The following is an 18,309-nucleotide window of genomic DNA, read 5'->3' on the forward strand; positions in this document are numbered from 1 at the left end:
GCAACGAATCAGTGGGGAGAAAACCCCCCACCCTTACACGTACACGTGGGGGTGGCGCTGTGGATTGAATGAGGGTAAAGAAGTACCGTACCTGCTGGTGTTTGCGTTTAGTGTTAGCCAGCGCTGTCTACTCTGTGGTGGTGTTGGGAAGGTTGGTTCCTTGGTATTGTCTGACGCTTGTGACCTACCGTTTCGCTTGTTGTTTTCCCCTTTGGGTATTTTGCATCTGCTTGAGTAGGGGCATCCTGTTTATTCTCCTTTGGTGCGGTGCGGCGCCACCCCCCCCCCCCTACACACACACGCATCGAGCAGCGGTGTCTGTGTCAGCTGTGGTGCCTTTGCTTTGCTCAAGCTAGCGAACCATGTGGCCTGCCTTCTGACTGCCATATCCATGATGCAGAAAAGCAAGGGTTCGGCAAATCTATGGGGGTTGTTCGTATATGACTGCCATGCCACAAAGAGCCCCCGCTCTTCGCACGGATCAATTCACTAGTCCAAACGTGTCATGGACGTCATACGGGGCGAAGCTTCCTAGTTGAGTGCCAACACCAGGAGGAATGTTTTTGACCTTCCCTTTTGTTTTCTCTTTTTGATCACGAAGGGCTGTGGTACGTATTGTCTGATCCCCACCTACGCTTGTTGAAAGAAGTTGCGACATGAGTTGTGTCTATCTGCTTCGCTGCGCACCCTATTTGGGGGAGTTTTCCTATGGGCACGCCGCCGAAGGCATCTTTAAGCGCGGTGGGAGATGCACTGGTGGCGAAGTTATTAGCCCTGGTTTAGCGGCAGACTGCTGTGAAACATTCAAGCATCCAAGGTGTGTGTGTGTGTGTGTGTGTGTGTGCAAGTGAAATATACGGCGGGCGAAGAGCACGGGGTTAGACACTGATTACTCTCTGTTGTTGTAGAGGTGATTTTTTAAGAAACAAAGGACACAAATGGGCTGGCCCCACCCGCAGACATTTTGATTCGCTGGGAAGCTGCACTGGCTGGGCGCTACGATATTCAAAGCTTTCTAAACGAAGAGGCAAATATAATCTATTCAGTACGCTTCAGTACTCAGGGTCGCGTGCGGTAAGTGTAGCCGGCTATGTTGGTGTTGGCCATGTCTTCTAGATGCACCCTCTTCATGATGTTCTTTTTGTTGTGCTCCGGGCTTGAGTATATGCTTTGTCCCACATTCGAACCCTGTGGCGCAGGTTTGAAAATGTACAGAGAAAGACTGATTGCGTTCTACGACCGCTACAATCCAGCATGCTTGGATTCTGTTGATGAAATCTTGGAAATCTTCGAAGGTCGCGAAGAAGGGCTTTTTCGAGTATTAGCGGAAAAGTATGGAGCACAAGAACTGCTTGCTGGCTCACAGGGCAAAACGAGGGCTCTGTTGTCCACTGGTGAACCGGTCCATCACCGCGGGAAGTGGCGTACGTCGGAGTTAGATAAGCTGACCAACGTACGTGGCTCGTCATTCTGTGATGTTTGTGAGCGCCTAAGTGAAGCCCTCCGAGCCAAAAGCGAGGAAGTTACGCGTTTGATGTCGAGGGTTAAGGCTATGGAAGGCCGGCTTAAACAGTGCAGTGCTATGCACGCGTCTGTTGCAGCTCCTGAACAAAGCGGACGAAGCAACTCAGAGCTAACCTGTGTTAATCGGGACTTGTCAGAGAAGCTTAGAAGCTGCGAAAACGCGAATTTCAACCTGAGCGCAAGGAACCGTGAACTCCGCAAGGAGGTTGTGGTGTTGCAGGCGGAAAATGAAGCTCTACGTCGACAGAAAGGGAACGATGAGGACACTTTAGAGCATCTGCGAGAGCTGATTCGTGAAAGTGAACGGAAAGAGCGTCGTCTCCTGGAGAGGGTGGCTGCGCGGGAGCTGGAAGCCGGGTCGCCGTTGCATGAAAGCGAATTTCAGGAGATTATTCGCAGCAGCCAACAGCATTTGACGGCCTTTTACGAGGAAAAGATGTGTGCTATGCAGGCCGAGATGGATCGTTTCTACGCTCACGCATCGGCGTGCATCCAAGAGAAGGATACTATTATTGAAGCGTTGAAGGAAACAACGTAGAGACGGCAGTCTTTGTTGTACATTAGTGGTGTTGGTGTTTTTTTTTCGTGTTCTCCTTGCTGGATTCAGACAGTGAGCATTCCAAGAAGCAAAGCATGAACAAAAAGGACTTTCAGCCTTTTTCTCAGAAAACTGATGGTCATCGACTGATTTTTTTTTTCGTGACCACTGTGTCTTTCGGGAATTTTCTCCTGGTGCTCTTTCCCTCTCTGTGAGAGACGGCGTCATCATCTGCCGTTGCGCTAGTACGGCTTTGTGCCTACATCATGTGTTTCCTCCCTGGCATCTTTACTTTTTGTTGGATCTGTTTTTTTCCTTGATCTTCCTTGAAGTTTAGTGGCGTGAAGTGAATGCGGCATCGACGAAGTGTGCTTGCAGCTGAGGTGGAGCCGCCGGTTGCGCGCACGGCAATCTCACAGCACATCGCGAATGTCGATATGTTCCCGAAGCCTAAGGAAGATTATCAGCGCGAGCAAACGAGATGGGGCGCTGTTCTTAGCGTTGCCACTGTGTCTATTGTGATTATTCTCGTGTTGTGGGAAGGCGCCGCTTACCTAAGAGGGCGGGACGCGTATGATACAGATATTTCTCTCGACAGAGGGCTTTCAGAGGATATGCCGGTACACTTCGACGTTTTTTTCCCGTTTATGCCTTGCAATCGTCTTAGCATTGACGTTGTTGACACAACGGGGATGGCGAAGTTCAACTATACAGGCACGCTGCACAAACTTCCCACTGCACTTGACGGCAGAGTCCTGTACAAAGGAAGCTTGAAGGATCTCGACAATGCAATGGAGACGGAGGAAGCGCGCAATGGTACCAAATGCCGGCCGTGCCCACCATCTGCCTTTGATGGAGTAGCCGCAGAAGTCCGCAGTGCCGCAGTGTCGAAGTGCTGTGATACCTGTGAGAGCGTCTTGGACTTGTACAAGGAACTGGGAAAGGGGATTCCAGGCACTGAGTACCTTCCGCAGTGCCTGGAGCAGTTGTACCAGCAAGCGAGCGGGTGCAATGTGGTGGGCTCGCTCGACTTGAAAAAGGTTCATGTCACAGTCATATTTGGTCCTAGACGTACCGGCCGTTTTTACTCTCTGAAGGATGTGATTCGACTGGATACCTCTCATTCCATCAGAAAACTGCGCATTGGGGACGAGGCAGTGGAACGGTTTTCAAAGAATGGTGTGGCGGAGCCGCTCTCTGGTCACAAGTCGTTTTCGAAGACTTACTCGGAGACACGGTACTTAGTGAAGGTGGTTCCCACAACTTACAGAAAAACGAAGAAAAGAAACGCAAAGGCTTCCACCTATGAGTATAGTGCCCAGTGGAGCAAGCGGACGATTGTGGTGGGCTTTGCTGGTGCAGTCCCTGCTGTTCTGTTCGAGTTTGAGCCTGCTCCTATTCAGGTGAACAATGTGTTCGAGCGACAGCCTTTCTCGCATTTCGTGGTGCAGCTCTGCGGTATCGTAGGTGGATTGTTCGTTGTTCTGGGATTTATCGACAATGTTGTCGACTGGGCTGTCGCTTTTGAGAGGTGGAAACGGTAGATGAGTTACTTTGTCTCTCCGCCCTCTCTATGTGGGCCTCAAAATCTCAAGAGAACAATCGGAGGCTGCTGAAGGTTCTGCTACGACTATGTTACTCGAACAAACGATTACTATATGTTTTGCGTTTTGTGTCATCTGAAAAGGCGTCCGAATTGCGAATTAAACTCGCTGGGGATCGGCGATATTTGAGTAGCACAAGAGATCGACAGCATATGACCACTGTGGAGGCAGGCAGTGCCAGTCTTCTTTTTTTTTGCCAAATTTGCCCTCGATGCCCTCGCCTCTTTTTTTTCGTTTCTATCTACTTATTCATGCACGGTACTTGTTTCTATGAGCCCTCTATCATAGCACGGATTTGGGGGTGTCTGCATATAAGTGGTTTGCTGCCCGTCTCACAAGAAAAAGAACGCGTTTCTGGGAGCTGGCACAACAGAAGGGGGTTGTGCATGAGGAGCGGTCCAATAGTACGCAAGTCAGTTTAGCACTGCTAGTAGGCTAGGTTTCGGATACTGGTAACGTCCATGCTCCGCTCTCGTTTTCTTCGCTGTGCGCTCACCGGTGCGGCGAAGGTACCGGAGCAACTGCCTGATTGGGCCATCGAAAAGCGCACTTACCTGAGCTTGGCACTCGACCGATGGGCACTTAAAGTGCAGCGCTTCGCCATAAAGTTGATCGCTGTCAGCGATCGCATGATGGGTGTGCAGCCGAAGGAGGAGCTCTATCGCATTCCGCGTCTCTTGAAGGTGAACGGGAAGCGGCCGACCGTCATGGATAACTGCTTCATCGCACCAAGCGCTTTAGTCACCGGCGATGTGCATGTGGGGCGAAAGAATTATATCGGCTACAATGCCATTATCCGGGCTGAAGAGGGGGAGAGCATTCACCTTGGTGAAAGCTGCAACGTGCAGGAGAAGGCGATAGTCACGGGAAACACAACGGTGGGCAAGTGGACTACGATTGAGCCCATGGCCATCGTCGAGTCTGCTGATATTGCGTCGTGCTCGTTTGTGGGAGCCAGCGCGATCGTCATGAAAGGTAGCAGTATCGAATCCGGCGCCATGCTGTGCGCGGCGAGCGTCTTGCAGTCTGGCGCGATTATCCCTTCCGGTGAGATGTGGGCCGGCAACCCGGCCCAGAAAGTGGCCGACCTCACGGAGAAAGAGAAGGATGCCATTATCAAGGCGGCGAAGCACTCTGTCCTGCTCGCTATCGAGCACCACGACTCGTGGGAGCTTACCTGGGAGGAAATTGAGGACCAACGCGACGCTCGAGAGCTTTTTGCGCGGTACGCCGAAGGCAACCGGGAGCTGCGTGTCAAGGCCATGTACATCAAGGAGCCGCCGCGACCGAACCGAAAGAAGATGGGCCGCCGCACGCCACACGAGCTGGTCAACGGCAGCGAGAACTCTCCCGCAATGACTGAGAGTATTCACCAGGGCTACTAAAGGCCGGTGCTGTAGACTGTAACGTCGAAAGACGAAATCATGACTTGAGGCCACTGTCGTGAGCGTGTGCCGCCGGCTCTGCCCCCTCAAGATGTACTGTTCTTGCTTTCCTACGTTCGCACCACAACAGAAAGAGACGAATGTCTGTCGTGATGATGGTGTCGTTCTTGAACGTGTGCGTTTCGTTGTTCTCTGCCGCATTACGGCTTATGCAGCTGTGGTTTCTGCAATTGTTCTCAGAGAATTTTCTTTTTTCCCCTGTAGGATCGATTTTTTTTCCTGCTCTGATTTGTGAGCGGAAACGAGTATCGTGGAAAGACACTATCCACAAAGGAGAGCGACAATTATTGAGCCCTTCTCACTTCTTTTTGCTTTGCGGACTGAGCAAGGTGCTTTGTCTGTGCTTGCAATAAATGAAGTCACTCCTTAGCGCAGACGCAGATGAAATAGTGCCGGAGCTCTTGCTGAATGCAGGAGACAGCTTGTGGGCGCCTACCCAGACCCCTTTGAAATCACTATCGTCGCTTGTCTTCTCCCTTTGACTTCTCGTTTGTCTCAGGCCATCTTGCGCCACCATCGATGTGCAGTACCCTGTGACTATTTGGAGGGTCTTACTGTTTTAATTACGCGTCCCGCTGCTTTCTGCCTATACAACAGACAAGGAAAATGGACTCCATCATATCCTGCGATAACATTCACAAGACGTACCTCCTCGGTGTCGAGGGTGTACCAGCGCTGCGTGGCGTGGATGTGGACATCAACCCTGGCGAACTTCTCGTGGTGTACGGCACGAGCGGCGGTGGTAAGAGCACGCTCCTCAACGTTCTCGGTACAATCGACACCCCGACAAAGGGAAATATGTTCCTTTTCGGAAAACGCGTGACAGATCAAACGCCGGACTCAGAGCTAGCAGCGCTGCGCTGCAAGCGCATTGGGTTTGTGTTTCAGTCGTTCAACCTCATCTCCACCATGGATGCACTGGGCAACGTGTCGCTGCCGATGATGATCAAAGGTTCGCTATCCGCATCAGAGATCAAAAAGCGTGCCACGGTACTCCTCGAGGAGGTTGGTCTCGGGCATAGGTTGCACCACTTTCCATCCATGCTCTCTGGTGGGGAGCAGCAGCGCGTGACGATTGCCCGGGCTCTTGCCAATGAGCCGCAGATCTTGTTTCTCGATGAGCCCACAGGTGACCTGGACACCAAGAACACTCTCATCATCATGAACATTCTTCTGCGGCTGAACCGTGAGCGTGGTCTCACGATGGTGATGGTGACTCACGATGTGTACATGAAGCAGTACGCCCACCGCGTCATTTACATCCGCGATGGCAAGGTGAGCACCACCGAAACCGTCCACAGTAGTGTTCGCCAGCGAGCTTGGAATGAGCTGCAGGAATCCCTGCGCAAGACAGACACCGGGACAGAGGAACAGAAGACATCTACCACCGAGCAGCGCACCCCTCAGGACTACGCCACATTCTCGGCACAAGGTCCGCTGAATCTGGATGAGGACCCAGAAATGCAGCAGGTGGTCGATGTGCTTTTCGGGCCTCAGCAGGCCCGAGTCTAAAAAGGCGAGGCAGCGTCCTCTCTTCCTTTTTTTCTATATTTCCCTGCCTATTTCACCGTTTTGTTTGTTTGCGCTGTTCTCGTTCAGTTTCCTTTTCTTTGTTGTGCTACTACAAGGTGGGCGTCCTGTAGTTCTCCGCTCTTCGCGTTTGCTCTCGTTGTCCCTCAGCTTTTCAAAGTGCTTTTCGCTTTCTTGTCATCGTTTTCCAGTGAAAGCATCCTTTTAGCATGTCGCTGGTCTTATTTAAAAAAAAGTGCACGACTCAAGAAAGATGTCGCCGACATCTTTTGCAAAAGAGACACCTTGTTGCTATCTCTCCTTGCCACTTCTTTGGGCTCCAAGTGACTTGTATCGAGTCGCTCAAGGAGTGCATCCGACGTCGAGAACCTCGTGTGTGCTCTACTCTCTGCATGCACAGCCGTGCGTCGCAGCCGATTGTGGCCAGCAAAGTGGCACTTTCGTGTCCGTGAGCACTGATGTTTCCTGCCTCTTTCTTCAGAAAACGATCCTCCTGTCGCTCGCTTTGCAGCGTCTTCTGTATCTCCTGAACACGAAAATGACACGAGAAGGGCTGTAGAGGAAGAAAATGTCCTGAAGATGGAGGCCCTGTTGCCTGTCGAGACCTGTTTGCGATGCGGGCATCCCTACGCATTTCGCCTGTCGCGCTTTGGCTGTGTGTTCTTCTGCGCATGCCACGAGTGCATCGACGTGCTGAAAGTGGCCGCGGCCTTCTCCGCCGCTGTGCGTGGACGAACAGCCGCGGTGCCGTTTGTCCCGCTTATGTCATCCCCATCGTGCGAACTCACCTTTTGCATAAAGGTGGTGTCTGTGGAGGTGGACTTTGTGCGCGATCTTGCTTCCGCCAACTTCCGCAACTTTCATGACGCTGAAGTGGCGCAGATAGCGTTCAGCCTTTCCCTCGCACTTCGCGAGCAACTGGCGCGGAGCGGGGCAGCTCTGACGGGCCCAGCGCCAGTGATGGAACAGCTCACTGAGGAGCTTCTTGAGTCCGGACAAGATCCCGCGCTTCCGTTCTTTGTGAACCCGCCGCCACCTGGTCTGCGCAAAGCTGTAGCTGACATTCTCAGCTGTGCAGTGCCTGAAATCAGGCTCGATCGGATTCCACATCTCCTTCGTCGCACTATGAAAGCCCATCAGGTAGAGGGTGTGAAGACGGCGCTGCGATGGGGAGGACGGATTCTTTTTGCAGACGACATGGGTGTTGGAAAAACAATTCAGGCATTGGCCACCGTGGCAGCACTCGAGGCCTATCCACTTCTCATCGTATGTCCCTCGGTGTTAAAGCTCATGTGGGCAGACCTAATCGAGCAGTACCTGCACGAGCAGGTGTCTGTCGAGGAGATCCACCTGATTCACGGCGCCAATGACGCGCTTAGTATTGACTCGCAGCCAAAAGTGGTGCTGGTGAGCTATCACATGGCAGCGGTGCTGGAGAAGCAGCTGCAGGCTCGCAGCTGGAAGTGTCTCTTGTGCGATGAGAGCCATCTTCTGCACACAAATGTTAGCGGAGCTGATGCAACCTATACTCGTGTGGTGGCGGCTATCGGGCAACGGACGCCTCACTGTCTCCTGCTTTCTGGAACGCCGGCTACGGATAATCCATTCGATCTGTTTAACCAGATCGACACGCTCCGGCCCAAGCTACTTGGGGAGTCGCGCTTTGAGTTCGCGATGCGGTACTGCCAGCTCACCTTCTCTCCCTACTTGCAGGTTGGAGGGTCAACGAGGAGGGTGGAGTTTTCATCGCTGCTGCGCTCCTGCTGTATGCTGCGCCGCCTCAAGGAGGATGTGCTGGAGCTGCCACGAAAAAGCAGAGTTGTGATGCGGGTAGCACATCGTCATGGCTCGCACAGTGACGCCCGCCGCAGCGGGGAAGCTCCGTATCAGGACCGGTACGCGAATAGTTGGAAGGCAAACTGGAACGGTATCGCGGAAGCAGTAGAGCACTGCTGCAGCAAGTACGACCGCGTTGTGCTTTTGGCGCACCACATCGAGCTGATTGATTCACTTGTGCAGTGGACTCGTGACCACTGCAAGCGCGCCGTACGCATTGACGGACGAGTGCCGGTGCAACAGCGGGGAGATCTCCTACACACTTTCCACCGAGGGGATGCGAGAATTGCGGTAATCGGAATCACGGCGTGCGCGGTTGGTATTTCTCTAGCACCGGCTCAGTGCGCCGTGTTCTGTGAGCTCCCCCCTGACGCGGCGTGGATGCGGCAGGCAGAGGATCGCCTGCATCGCCCTGGACAGCGCGACGAGGTTGTGGTATACTATCTGCTAGGGCTCCATTCGCAGTTTGACGCCGAGCTCTTTTCCCGCTTGTGCAGGAGCCTCTCCGACGCGGAGGAGTCTCGAGGGACAAGCCTCTCGCTTTCGCAAATCGCGCACGCGTCCCACCCAACACTGCACCCGAAGCCTGCTTCCAAGGCGCCGACGCATGGCTCGGTGCAGCCAACGGCGGAGCCTTTGCTCTTTTGTATTAGCAAAAACACCGACCGGATCCACGTACGCGCAAGCAAATCGACTGGCTTTTACACTACGTTTCCGTGGCATGAGGCAAGACAGTGCGTGCAGCAGCGTCAGGACCCAGTGTGGCAGCAGCTGGACACTTTCCTTGAATCCGTTACTCGCCTTTCACCGTTTCATCGGAGACAACTTGTCCTTCGCCAGGCGTGGCTGCCTCCTGTCTTCCAGTGGAAAAGCGGCGGAGCGGCTGCCTCCGCTCCACGACGGCGCAACCGCTATGCGAAAACCCTGACTCTTGGATGGGGAGTGTGGTGGGAGGTGCGCCGATTGTACTTTCCTACGCGTTACTACTTTGGTCCCCTCACCGCTTCCGCGAAGAATGAATACGAACCTGGCTGCCTGAACTGCGCGGCGAGCCTCCCACAGCTCGATCGACGTGCTTACATCTTTGTTCCCGGGGCAATTTGCGGTGCCGCCAACGGCGATTCCGAGCTCTTCTGCTCAGGTAAGTGTAGGTTGTCGTTTTTTATCCGGCGGTCTGGTGGTGTGATACGCCGCAGTGTTGCGGGTGTAGACAAGAGTGTTTGCTCGCATTGCCACGTTGACTGTGAGACACTGTGTACCGCCGTAGCAGCAGCGGCAGGAAGGCGAGAGCGTGTGGCTGTGATTGAGAGGCTGCACCCGCAGCTGCTGCAATTCCCCGCTCTCTGCGAGAAGGTCGTCTCGAATCCTATCCCTGGGAATTTCTGGCACGCTGACCACGTGGTTCCCGTTGCGTGTGGTGGCGGGGAGGCGACTCTAGAGAACCTGCAGACGCTGTGCGTCGTCTGTCACGCCCTCAAAACCCATGAAGATATGAGGCAACTGCGACAGAAGCGCGCACTGTTGCCTGCCCAAGGGCCGGTGGCTCGAACAACAGTCGACGTCGCGTGGGTAAAGGTGACTGCTTCCAGTGTCTCACGGGTCACATGGCGCAAAGTGTGAACTTCCACTCGCGGAGACATGTAGCGTGCCCGCAGCAACCATTGTGGAAGACGTTCTTTTCGCTGTTGTTGGGGCTATCTGTTGTTTCCTTCCACCCCCACCCCTCCTCCTCCTCTTATTCCGTGTCGATACTGCCAACTCATGTGACTGAAACGGTGGCACTTTTCCCATCCGCTTTTCCTTCGTTCGAGAAAAAACTATGTGGAAACTCCGAAAGGTAGTACGGGGCTGATGTGGCGGAAGCATAGACGGAAGGGTATCATGCTGCTCTAATGGGCTGTGTGGCACACCTCGCACACTCGGCTGTAGACGCTTTTAATGCAGCGCCCTACAGCGTTTCTATCACAGTTATATCATACCAGACAAGCCATGTAGCGCGTGCTGTATTTCTGTGTTCTCCCCTTGGCAGCCTTTCCCTCCGCACGGTGCATCATAAGACGGCTCTATCGATGAAGCTGGACCCGCTCGCAGCACTGCTTTCGTACCCCTCCTTCGCAAACGCACATGTATACACGAAAACGACGCGCACACGCACATATTGGCACGGCAGCTCTTGATCGTGTGTCTTCACCCTGTACAGGTGCAACAGCATCAGCCAAATTCGCAGAACAAGAAAAGTAGGGCTGGAATTAATGGCCAAAAAGAAAAACGAATGTCACTCTTGCAGGTTAGTACAGGCGTACAACACTTGTGAGAATGACGAAATAAAAGACGAAATCGACATCATCGTCAACACTTACGAAAATGTTCGCGTGTCTGGCAAGAGCGCGGCGCACTACCGAGTGCTTGTCCCACTTACATCCGAAAGTCACCCGAGCAGACGCGTTACCCTAGAGATCCGTGTGGTACCTGGGTATCCGTATGTGGCACCGGCCATCAATCTTTTGTTTCCGCCAGGAGTGCAACCCGGGTGTGAGGGTACTCTGTCAGAGTACGAGGTGAAACAGATGGCCAAGGAGGTGCTGAACAACGTTCAGCCGTGTCTCCCTAGCGGTATGCCTTGCATGATGCAAATTGTCTCGACTGCGGCTGCCATTGTAGAGTGCGGCATTGATCCACCGTCGCAGCAGCAGAACGGAAAGGCGCAGGATGAGCCAAAAGTGCTTGGTGCAGGCCAGTCGTCATCACTGACGCCAGTTCCGCTGAAGGCGAAGGAAGCGTTGAAGCTCAGCCTGTTTGCGTTTCACCTTCTAAAGAAGTGCTGTCACATGAAGGACCCGGAGTCGAACGAGGAGGCCGCCAGCAACTTCGACTGGCTTGTCAAGTATCTGCTGGACAGCGTCAGCATTTTCCCGGAAGCGGCGCGCAGCTTTTTTCCATGGAATGGGATTTCGTTTTCGCGTGCCTTCGCTTCAAACATTGAGAGCGCACTGGCCCTCCCCCAAGATCAGCAGGGCCTGACAAAATGGCTTTGGGAGGATGAAGGACGCAACCTTCGCATCCAGCAGGGCTCGGAGGGTCGCTACCGGAACGAGTTCATTCAGCAACGTCTTCTCGGGGCCGGTGGTTTTGCTCCTGTATACGTCTGTCGGAAGAAGATCGATGGCCGCCTGTACGCGATTAAGAAGATTGCAATGACAGAGGCGCAGTCTGAGAAGGTTCTGCGAGAGGTGCAGACCCTCGCTGCACTTAATCACAAGAACATTGTTCGCTACTACGATGCGTGGGTCGAGGACGGGTGCGATGAGGACTTGCGTGAATTCGTTGACACCGATGCGGAGGATGAGGAAGATGAGATGAAGGACGGCGGCAAAGTGCTATCACCCCAGTTGCGCGCGGCTGTCCGTGCTTCGCTGTCCTCGGATACTGACGGCACCTCTTCCTTCTACTCGTCATCAGAGGAAAAGAGCAGCAGCGCGGATACGAGCGAGGACGACGACGAATCCGGTGAATTCTGCAGCGATAGTGGTGACGCCCGAAGTGATGTTAAAATGCACGAATCGAAGGAGAGGCGGCCGTCCATGAATTTCCAGACGCTTTACATTCAAATGGAGCTGTGCTCTGCCCGATCACTTCGCCATTTGATTGATGAAAGCGACTCCAGCGACTCGGGTGGCATCTTTTCTTCTGCCAACGGAGAAAAGGTCGCCGTGTCCATTCTCCGCCAGCTCCTCTCCGTCACAGCTCACACGCATCGCGAGCGCATTGTTCATCGGGATCTGAAGCCTGAAAATGTGCTGTTTGAAATGGAGTCGAACCACAACAGTGAAGCTGGGACCATCCGCGTCGCAGACTTTGGCCTGGCGCGCGTGATGAGCGGCGTAAAGCGTATCAGAAGCGTTCTAGACGTGGATGAGGTGAGCACGCCGACAAATTTGGTCTCCGCAAACTATCCCACAGGCAACTGCGGCTCGGTGCTGTACTGCGCGCCAGAGCAGGAGAAGGGTCTCGAGTACGATTTCAAGGTTGACGAGTTTAGCATCGGAATGATCGCGTTTGAAATGTGGCTTGCCATCGCCGGAAAAGGCTTCCGCGAGCGTTTTACTATTATGGGCGAAGTCTGGCGCACTGGCAAGCTTCCGCAGTGGTTTGCCCGGTGGAACCCGACGATGGCCGATATTATCGAGAAGCTGTTGGAGCCTGACCCGCGTCGACGCACCACCTGCGAGGCTGTGCTGCGCACGACAGAGCTTCCAGGTGATCCGGCTGATCTCACAAGTGCGCTGGACACAGTGGACAGGTATGGCGAGAGAATAGCTGGACGCATCATCCAGAAAATCCAGCGAATCGGATCCGAGTTCCGCAAGCCGTCGAGGGCATTCCGCGACGACGCTCAATTTGTGGGATCGTCGCAGTGCACGGATGTGGTGCAAGCGGTTCAGGTAATCGGCATGCTGCACGGCGCCGTCCCGGTGGCGCTCTTTGACCCGACTGTTGCAATGAACCCTAAGCTGGCTGAGATGAATGTGGACTGTGTGGTGGACAGCAGCGGCCGCAGCTTTGCCTACTCTGCCCTTCCATACTTTGCGACAGCGTCGTTTCTCGGCATGCAGGAGAATGGCTCCATCGGCTCCTTTTATCAGTTTTACCATCGCGCTCGATCCTACGTCATATTCACGACGCCGCTGCCCCACCATGGTGTATTCAACGAGTGTGTGCTGGAGCCGTTGTTGTCGCTATGTCATCTGCTCGCTTTTACAGAGACGACGGAGTCGATGGAGATGATTGTGTCGCACGTCCACTGGCTAAAGACAGTGTTTCCCACCGAGATCGGAACGCGGTCGCCGCCACCCGAGCTGTGTCATCTGCGCAGCGAAATCCACACAGCAGACCAGGTCGGGCATGCTATTTCAAGTATCACGGAGAGTCTGTGTGCTGCCGGACTGCTGCTGTGTGACGAGCGTGACGAGTACATCAAAAAGTTCACAATGGCAGTTGTCGACATCATAAACACGTTTGCGAAGCACATGAATACGCACCTCACTCTAGTTATGGACCCGGCACTGCAGCCCAGCGACTTGCTGGTTGCGCGGAAAGCCCTGGAGACGGGCATCATTTTCGAGTGTCGCTCTACGCGCGGGGCGGTGCCGCTGGCCTTTGGCTGTTTCCTGGACAACTTCACGAGCAACTGCACCGTCGTGAGCCCTGACATTTCTGCGTTCTCCGTAGTGGTGGATGTGCAGCACCTCCTCAGCGTTGGCAAGCACGTACATATGACTTGGCGTGAGAATCTTCTGCTGGACGGTGTCGCCGCAAAACGACACGATTTATACTCGCTCACGCAACTCCCTCACGTCGTGGAGGCGGCGATTCAGCTGTGGAAGGGAAACATCCGGGCGTGCATCCGCGCCGACACGGATGCTCGCGCGCTGGCGCGGGCCCTGAAGGCGAAGCAGATCAGGTGGTTACTCGTGGATGGGAAGCGGATCGTAGCGGTGCCAACGAATCAGCAAAGTAAAGTAAGCGGACACGGTGGCGACATCGCGCTCGACGACCTGCGGCAAACTGTCCGCAGCCTTTCCGTAAAGGAGAAGTCGACAAGCAGTGCGATCATCGATGTTCAGTTCCTTTCTGGAAAGGTTGAGACCCGCACAGCTGATAAGATTGTAGAGCTGTTCTCCACAATGATGACACCACCTCCATCCACAGTGGTGGTGGTGAATACTGACGTGAAGCGCATTCACGAGTGTCTGGAACAGTTCAACGAGTCGGCGCCGGACTCGCCACTCGAGACCCTTGCAGAGCCCACGCTGGCCAGGTGGATGAAGGCTAACGCTGCGACGTCGAGTGTGGTGCCCGTCTACTCCCTGACCGAGGGAAAGATAGTCTTTTTCGTCAACTACAAACGATTCAAGGTCTCTGGCAAGAAGAATAAACCCCACAAGAAAAATAAACAGGACAGTAAAACGGGTCATTCCAGCTTCGCTGCCTCTGAATAAGGGAGCGGTCGTAGCATGTCGGGTTGATTATCTCTTCACCTTGCTTCTGTGCGCTTCTTCTGTTCAGCTTGCACACCACTTATTTCAATTTTTATTTTCTTTTTTTTTCTGTGCTGCGAGGCAAGAGCGCACTCGTGTGATAAGGGGCGGGTCGATGTCTTCTGAGTGTTTCGGTATTTGTCTATTGGGAATTGCCGTTTTCCTCTTACCGTTGCGGAAAACAACTGTCAACTGCTCTTTTCTTTCTTGCTTGTAACGCCAGTTTTCTTATCCTTTCATACCGCCGCCTGCTGAAGAACTTGCTTTATGGATTTGTTTTTTTTCTGTTTTTGCAACTCCTCTTCCCCTGATTACGGGACACACCTCGCCGTGGCATCAGGGTCCAGTGACCCCACTCTGTGTGTGGAGGGGACAAGCAGGGCACCTTCCCCCCCCCCTCACTATGCCCGCCAACGCCGGTCCACTTCCAGTGGCGGCAGGGTCCAGCGCCAACGACGTAGCGAAGTGAGAGCGGTGTATCGCTGCTGATGTGGGCGGTCAGGTCCTGGATGGCGCTGCGCCGGAGCGACCCGCGACAGTGAACGCGTAGGTGCCATCCACATGATGGGCAGAGCTCAAGACAGACGCCGTGCTCCGATGACGGGGTGGGTGTATTGCTGTGATGCGTGTCTAGCGTTGCTTTGCACGACGCAATGGGGGCCTGCGTGAGCGGCCGGGGTCACGTGGCGTTCAGCTCACGTTGTATGGCGGTATGGGCACGCTGTTGAAAAAGAAAGTGAGGGTGCAGTCACGTGCTTTGCGTATTAGTGCTAAAGAGATATGGAATGAAGGAAAGATAAGTAGCGCGATGCATAAAAAAAAGCTTCCGTGCAAGCATGGAAGAGAGTCAATGCACGCGCATACCATGAAATCTGCACGCCGTTTGCATCTAAATGCGGGCGCAGCGGGAAGAGGTGCAACATTTTTGAGTAAAGGGTGCGTGACGTAGCAGCGCTGAAGTGCCCCAAAGGAAAAATGACGATGATCTCGGTGGAGCGGTGCTTCATGGCCACATTCCCTCCCATCAACCTCTTCTCTCCTTCCAACCACACCAGCTCGTACTTGGAGAGTACAGTTGCTCATCGGAGCTCCATCATTTGAGCGCGGGTGTCTTCTGGATGCAGCCTGAGGCGTGTTTGCAAGGCAACGTTTTACTTCACTGAACAGAATTGTGCAAAGGCTTATCAACGCCACCGCCACTCTCCCTGTCCAGGAAGAAAAAGGTGAGAAACGATTTCCTTGTCGAGTGTCAAGGCGTCGCACGTGTTTCACACAAACGCAGTTTGCCCCCCCCCCTCTCCCCCCTCACAGCGTTCTCGGAGGGCATTCACTTTCCGCTAGCATCTCTGCTGGTTATTTCTATAGGCTTGGGTCGCACCTACTTTTCCGTGGCGCTTCCGCTTCCAGTGGGTGCAGCTAGCAACAGCAGCTACTGTTCGCCGGTGGCAACATGGACCGCTTCTTCAAAAAGAGCTCCTCTGAGGCCGCTCAGGCAAAGGAAGAAGTGGAACTGTTGCAGCAGAAGATAAAGACGATGAGCGAGGTGGCGACAGCATTGGAGACTCAGTTGAATGATGAAAAGACAAAATACACTTTGCTGCTCACCAAAACAAACACGTGGAAGGAAAAAGTAAAGGCACTCACGGAGTCCGATCGATCGCGCATCGCTGAGCTGGAATCACAGCTGGCCGCTTACCATGTGGCCGGCGAAGCTAACGGCGGTGAATTGACCCCCGAGATACGCGCCGCTGTTCAAGCATCACTTCGCGGCATTATGACCAAGCATGCCGAAGAGATGGACGCATGTAAGCAGCAGATGGCAGCTGCGCAGGTCACTTTGAGCACCAAAGAAACGACCATCACAGAACTCATGCAAGAGCTGGAGGCAGTCAAGGCGGTTTATCTGGAGAGCCAGCACCGTTTCGCAGAGGAAATGCACTCCGTGACAGATCACCACGAAAAGGCGATGGCACAGCTGCAGTGTCAGCCTGAATCTCTGCAGGAACTCGAGGACCTGAAATCTCGATTCCAAGAGCAGCAGAAGGAGATCACCTCGTTGGAGAATCACTCTCTGCAAAACGCACAGATAATGAGTGTCCTTCAACAAGATTTGGCCTCTTCCGCAGAGAAAAATGAATTGCTTACTCAAGAGGTGCGCACACTCCAAGAATCCCTCGCGACACTTAAGCAGAAGCAAGCAATTTGGAAAGAAAAGGTGATGCAGATGAAGGCGAAGGATGACGAAACCATCAAACACCTGCAATCGGAACTGGCACTCACGCGTGAGTCATCTCCAGAGATGAATCACTCTCCCCCTGTAGCTGAGCCCACAGCAATCGGCCAACCTGGCACCAGCGCCACAGCAGCCACAATCAACCCACAGTCCAGTTCGGCCTCGAGAGCACCGTCGTCACCACCTGACGAACACCTTTGTCAGCTCTCGATTCAACTAGAAGACGAGCCCATCACGCCTCGCCAGTTTCAAGAGAAGCTCGAAACATGGAAGCATAAGGTACGAGAAATGAAGATACACGATATGCGCACCATTGAAGCCCTGCATACAGAGTGCGATCAGCTCCGCCACCAGCTGGCCGCCAGCGCGGACGAGCAGGCGCAGGCCCACGAGACCCTCCGCGCGGAGCTGGCGGCTGCCCAGCAGGAGCGCGACAACGCCGCGCAGCAGGCGCAGCGGCACGCAGAGGATGCCGCGTGTGTGCGGCAAGAGCTGGAAGCTAAGGCAGCGCAGTTCGAACAACTGGAAGCAAACGTTGTCACCTGGAAGGAGAAGGTGAAAGCCTCCAAGGCCCAGGACGCACAGCGTATCGCTTCGCAGGAGGAGGAGCTGGAGCAGCTCCGCCACCAGCTGGCCGCCAGCGCGGACGAGCAGGCGCAGGCCCACGAGACCCTCCGCGCGGAGCTGGCGGCTGCCCAGCAGGAGCGCGACAACGCCGCGCAGCAGGCGCAGCGGCACGCAGAGGATGCCGCGTGTGTGCGGCAAGAGCTGGAAGCTAAGGCAGCGCAGTTCGAACAACTGGAAGCAAACGTTGTCACCTGGAAGGAGAAGGTGAAAGCCTCCAAGGCCCAGGACGCACAGCGTATCGCTTCGCAGGAGGAGGAGCTGGAGCAGCTCCGCCACCAGCTGGCCGCCAGCGCGGACGAGCAGGCGCAGGCCCACGAGACCCTCCGCGCGGAGCTGGCGGCTGCCCAGCAGGAGCGCGACAACGCCGCGCAGCAGGCGCAGCGGCACGCAGAGGATGCCGCGTGTGTGCGGCAAGAGCTGGAAGCTAAGGCAGCGCAGTTCGAACAACTGGAAGCAAACGTTGTCACCTGGAAGGAGAAGGTGAAGAACGCGAAACTGAGGGATTCCGAGAGAATTTCGAGCCTAACGGAGGCGAGGGAGAACTGGCAGAGAGAAGCGGTGAGGGTTGCGGAGGCTGTGTGGCTGCTGTGTGCCGGTACTATGATCTGCGGAAATGTGGAGTCGCCGGCGGAGTGGTCAGAGAGTCTTTGTGAAGCTGTGAAAGATGGACAGGGTGCCTTGGTATGCCTTTCGTTAAAACTGGGGACGGAAGGCACTTGGGCGGGTATTCAATGGTTCAAGGAACAGTTCACAGCTTACCTTGATGTTCGTGCGTCAGCGGCCGAGGAAGCGGCAGAGCGGGTAGAGGCTTTGGAGGGTGAAATCTTGCGCCTAAAGGAATCGGAGGCTTCATTGAATGCTCGTTGCGAAAATACCGAAGCGCACGCAAGGGATCTTGAAGAGGATTTGAAACGTGCATCGACTCAAGCAGAGC

At 54.4% G+C, this 18,309-nt stretch overlaps 7 protein-coding genes across 7 annotated transcripts in view; all 7 read left to right on the forward strand.

Annotated features, from left to right (window-relative positions):
- Positions 1–1,552: 1,552 nt before the first annotated feature.
- Positions 1,553–2,062, forward strand: LMXM_11_0010 (conserved hypothetical protein; the record flags this gene model as incomplete). The annotated part of the gene is made up of 1 exon (XM_003872925.1): positions 1,553–2,062. One exon carries the CDS (start codon positions 1,553–1,555, stop codon positions 2,060–2,062), a length of 510 nt encoding a protein of 169 aa, XP_003872974.1.
- A 437-nt stretch (positions 2,063–2,499) lies between these two features.
- LMXM_11_0020 (conserved hypothetical protein) lies at positions 2,500–3,606 on the forward strand (the record flags this gene model as incomplete). The annotated part of the gene is made up of 1 exon (XM_003872926.1): positions 2,500–3,606. One exon carries the CDS (start codon positions 2,500–2,502, stop codon positions 3,604–3,606), a length of 1,107 nt encoding a protein of 368 aa, XP_003872975.1.
- Positions 3,607–4,127: 521 nt separating this feature from the next.
- Positions 4,128–5,051, forward strand: LMXM_11_0030 (conserved hypothetical protein; the record flags this gene model as incomplete). The annotated part of the gene is made up of 1 exon (XM_003872927.1): positions 4,128–5,051. The coding sequence occupies one exon, from the start codon at positions 4,128–4,130 to the stop codon at positions 5,049–5,051; it is 924 nt and encodes a 307-aa protein (XP_003872976.1).
- Positions 5,052–5,717: 666 nt separating this feature from the next.
- On the forward strand, positions 5,718–6,623 carry LMXM_11_0040 (putative ABC transporter; the record flags this gene model as incomplete). The annotated part of the gene is made up of 1 exon (XM_003872928.1): positions 5,718–6,623. The coding sequence occupies one exon, from the start codon at positions 5,718–5,720 to the stop codon at positions 6,621–6,623; it is 906 nt and encodes a 301-aa protein (XP_003872977.1).
- Positions 6,624–7,220: 597 nt separating this feature from the next.
- On the forward strand, positions 7,221–10,097 carry LMXM_11_0050 (putative SNF2/RAD54 related DNA helicase; the record flags this gene model as incomplete). The annotated part of the gene is made up of 1 exon (XM_003872929.1): positions 7,221–10,097. One exon carries the CDS (start codon positions 7,221–7,223, stop codon positions 10,095–10,097), a length of 2,877 nt encoding a protein of 958 aa, XP_003872978.1.
- Positions 10,098–11,044: 947 nt separating this feature from the next.
- On the forward strand, positions 11,045–14,476 carry LMXM_11_0060 (putative protein kinase; the record flags this gene model as incomplete). Its single annotated transcript, XM_003872930.1, has 1 exon — positions 11,045–14,476. The coding sequence occupies one exon, from the start codon at positions 11,045–11,047 to the stop codon at positions 14,474–14,476; it is 3,432 nt and encodes a 1,143-aa protein (XP_003872979.1).
- A 1,489-nt stretch (positions 14,477–15,965) lies between these two features.
- The window catches only part of LMXM_11_0070 (conserved hypothetical protein), a gene marked incomplete at both ends in the record, with an annotated part of 4,791 nt that continues 2,447 nt past the window's right edge, over positions 15,966–18,309 (forward strand). Inside the window, one exon of the mRNA XM_003872931.1 lies at positions 15,966–18,309. Coding sequence (XP_003872980.1) covers positions 15,966–18,309 — 2,344 coding nt within the window.

Source organism: Leishmania mexicana, chromosome 11 (assembly GCF_000234665.1).
Source record: "Leishmania mexicana MHOM/GT/2001/U1103 complete genome, chromosome 11".
Lineage (NCBI taxonomy): Eukaryota > Euglenozoa > Kinetoplastea > Trypanosomatida > Trypanosomatidae > Leishmania > Leishmania mexicana.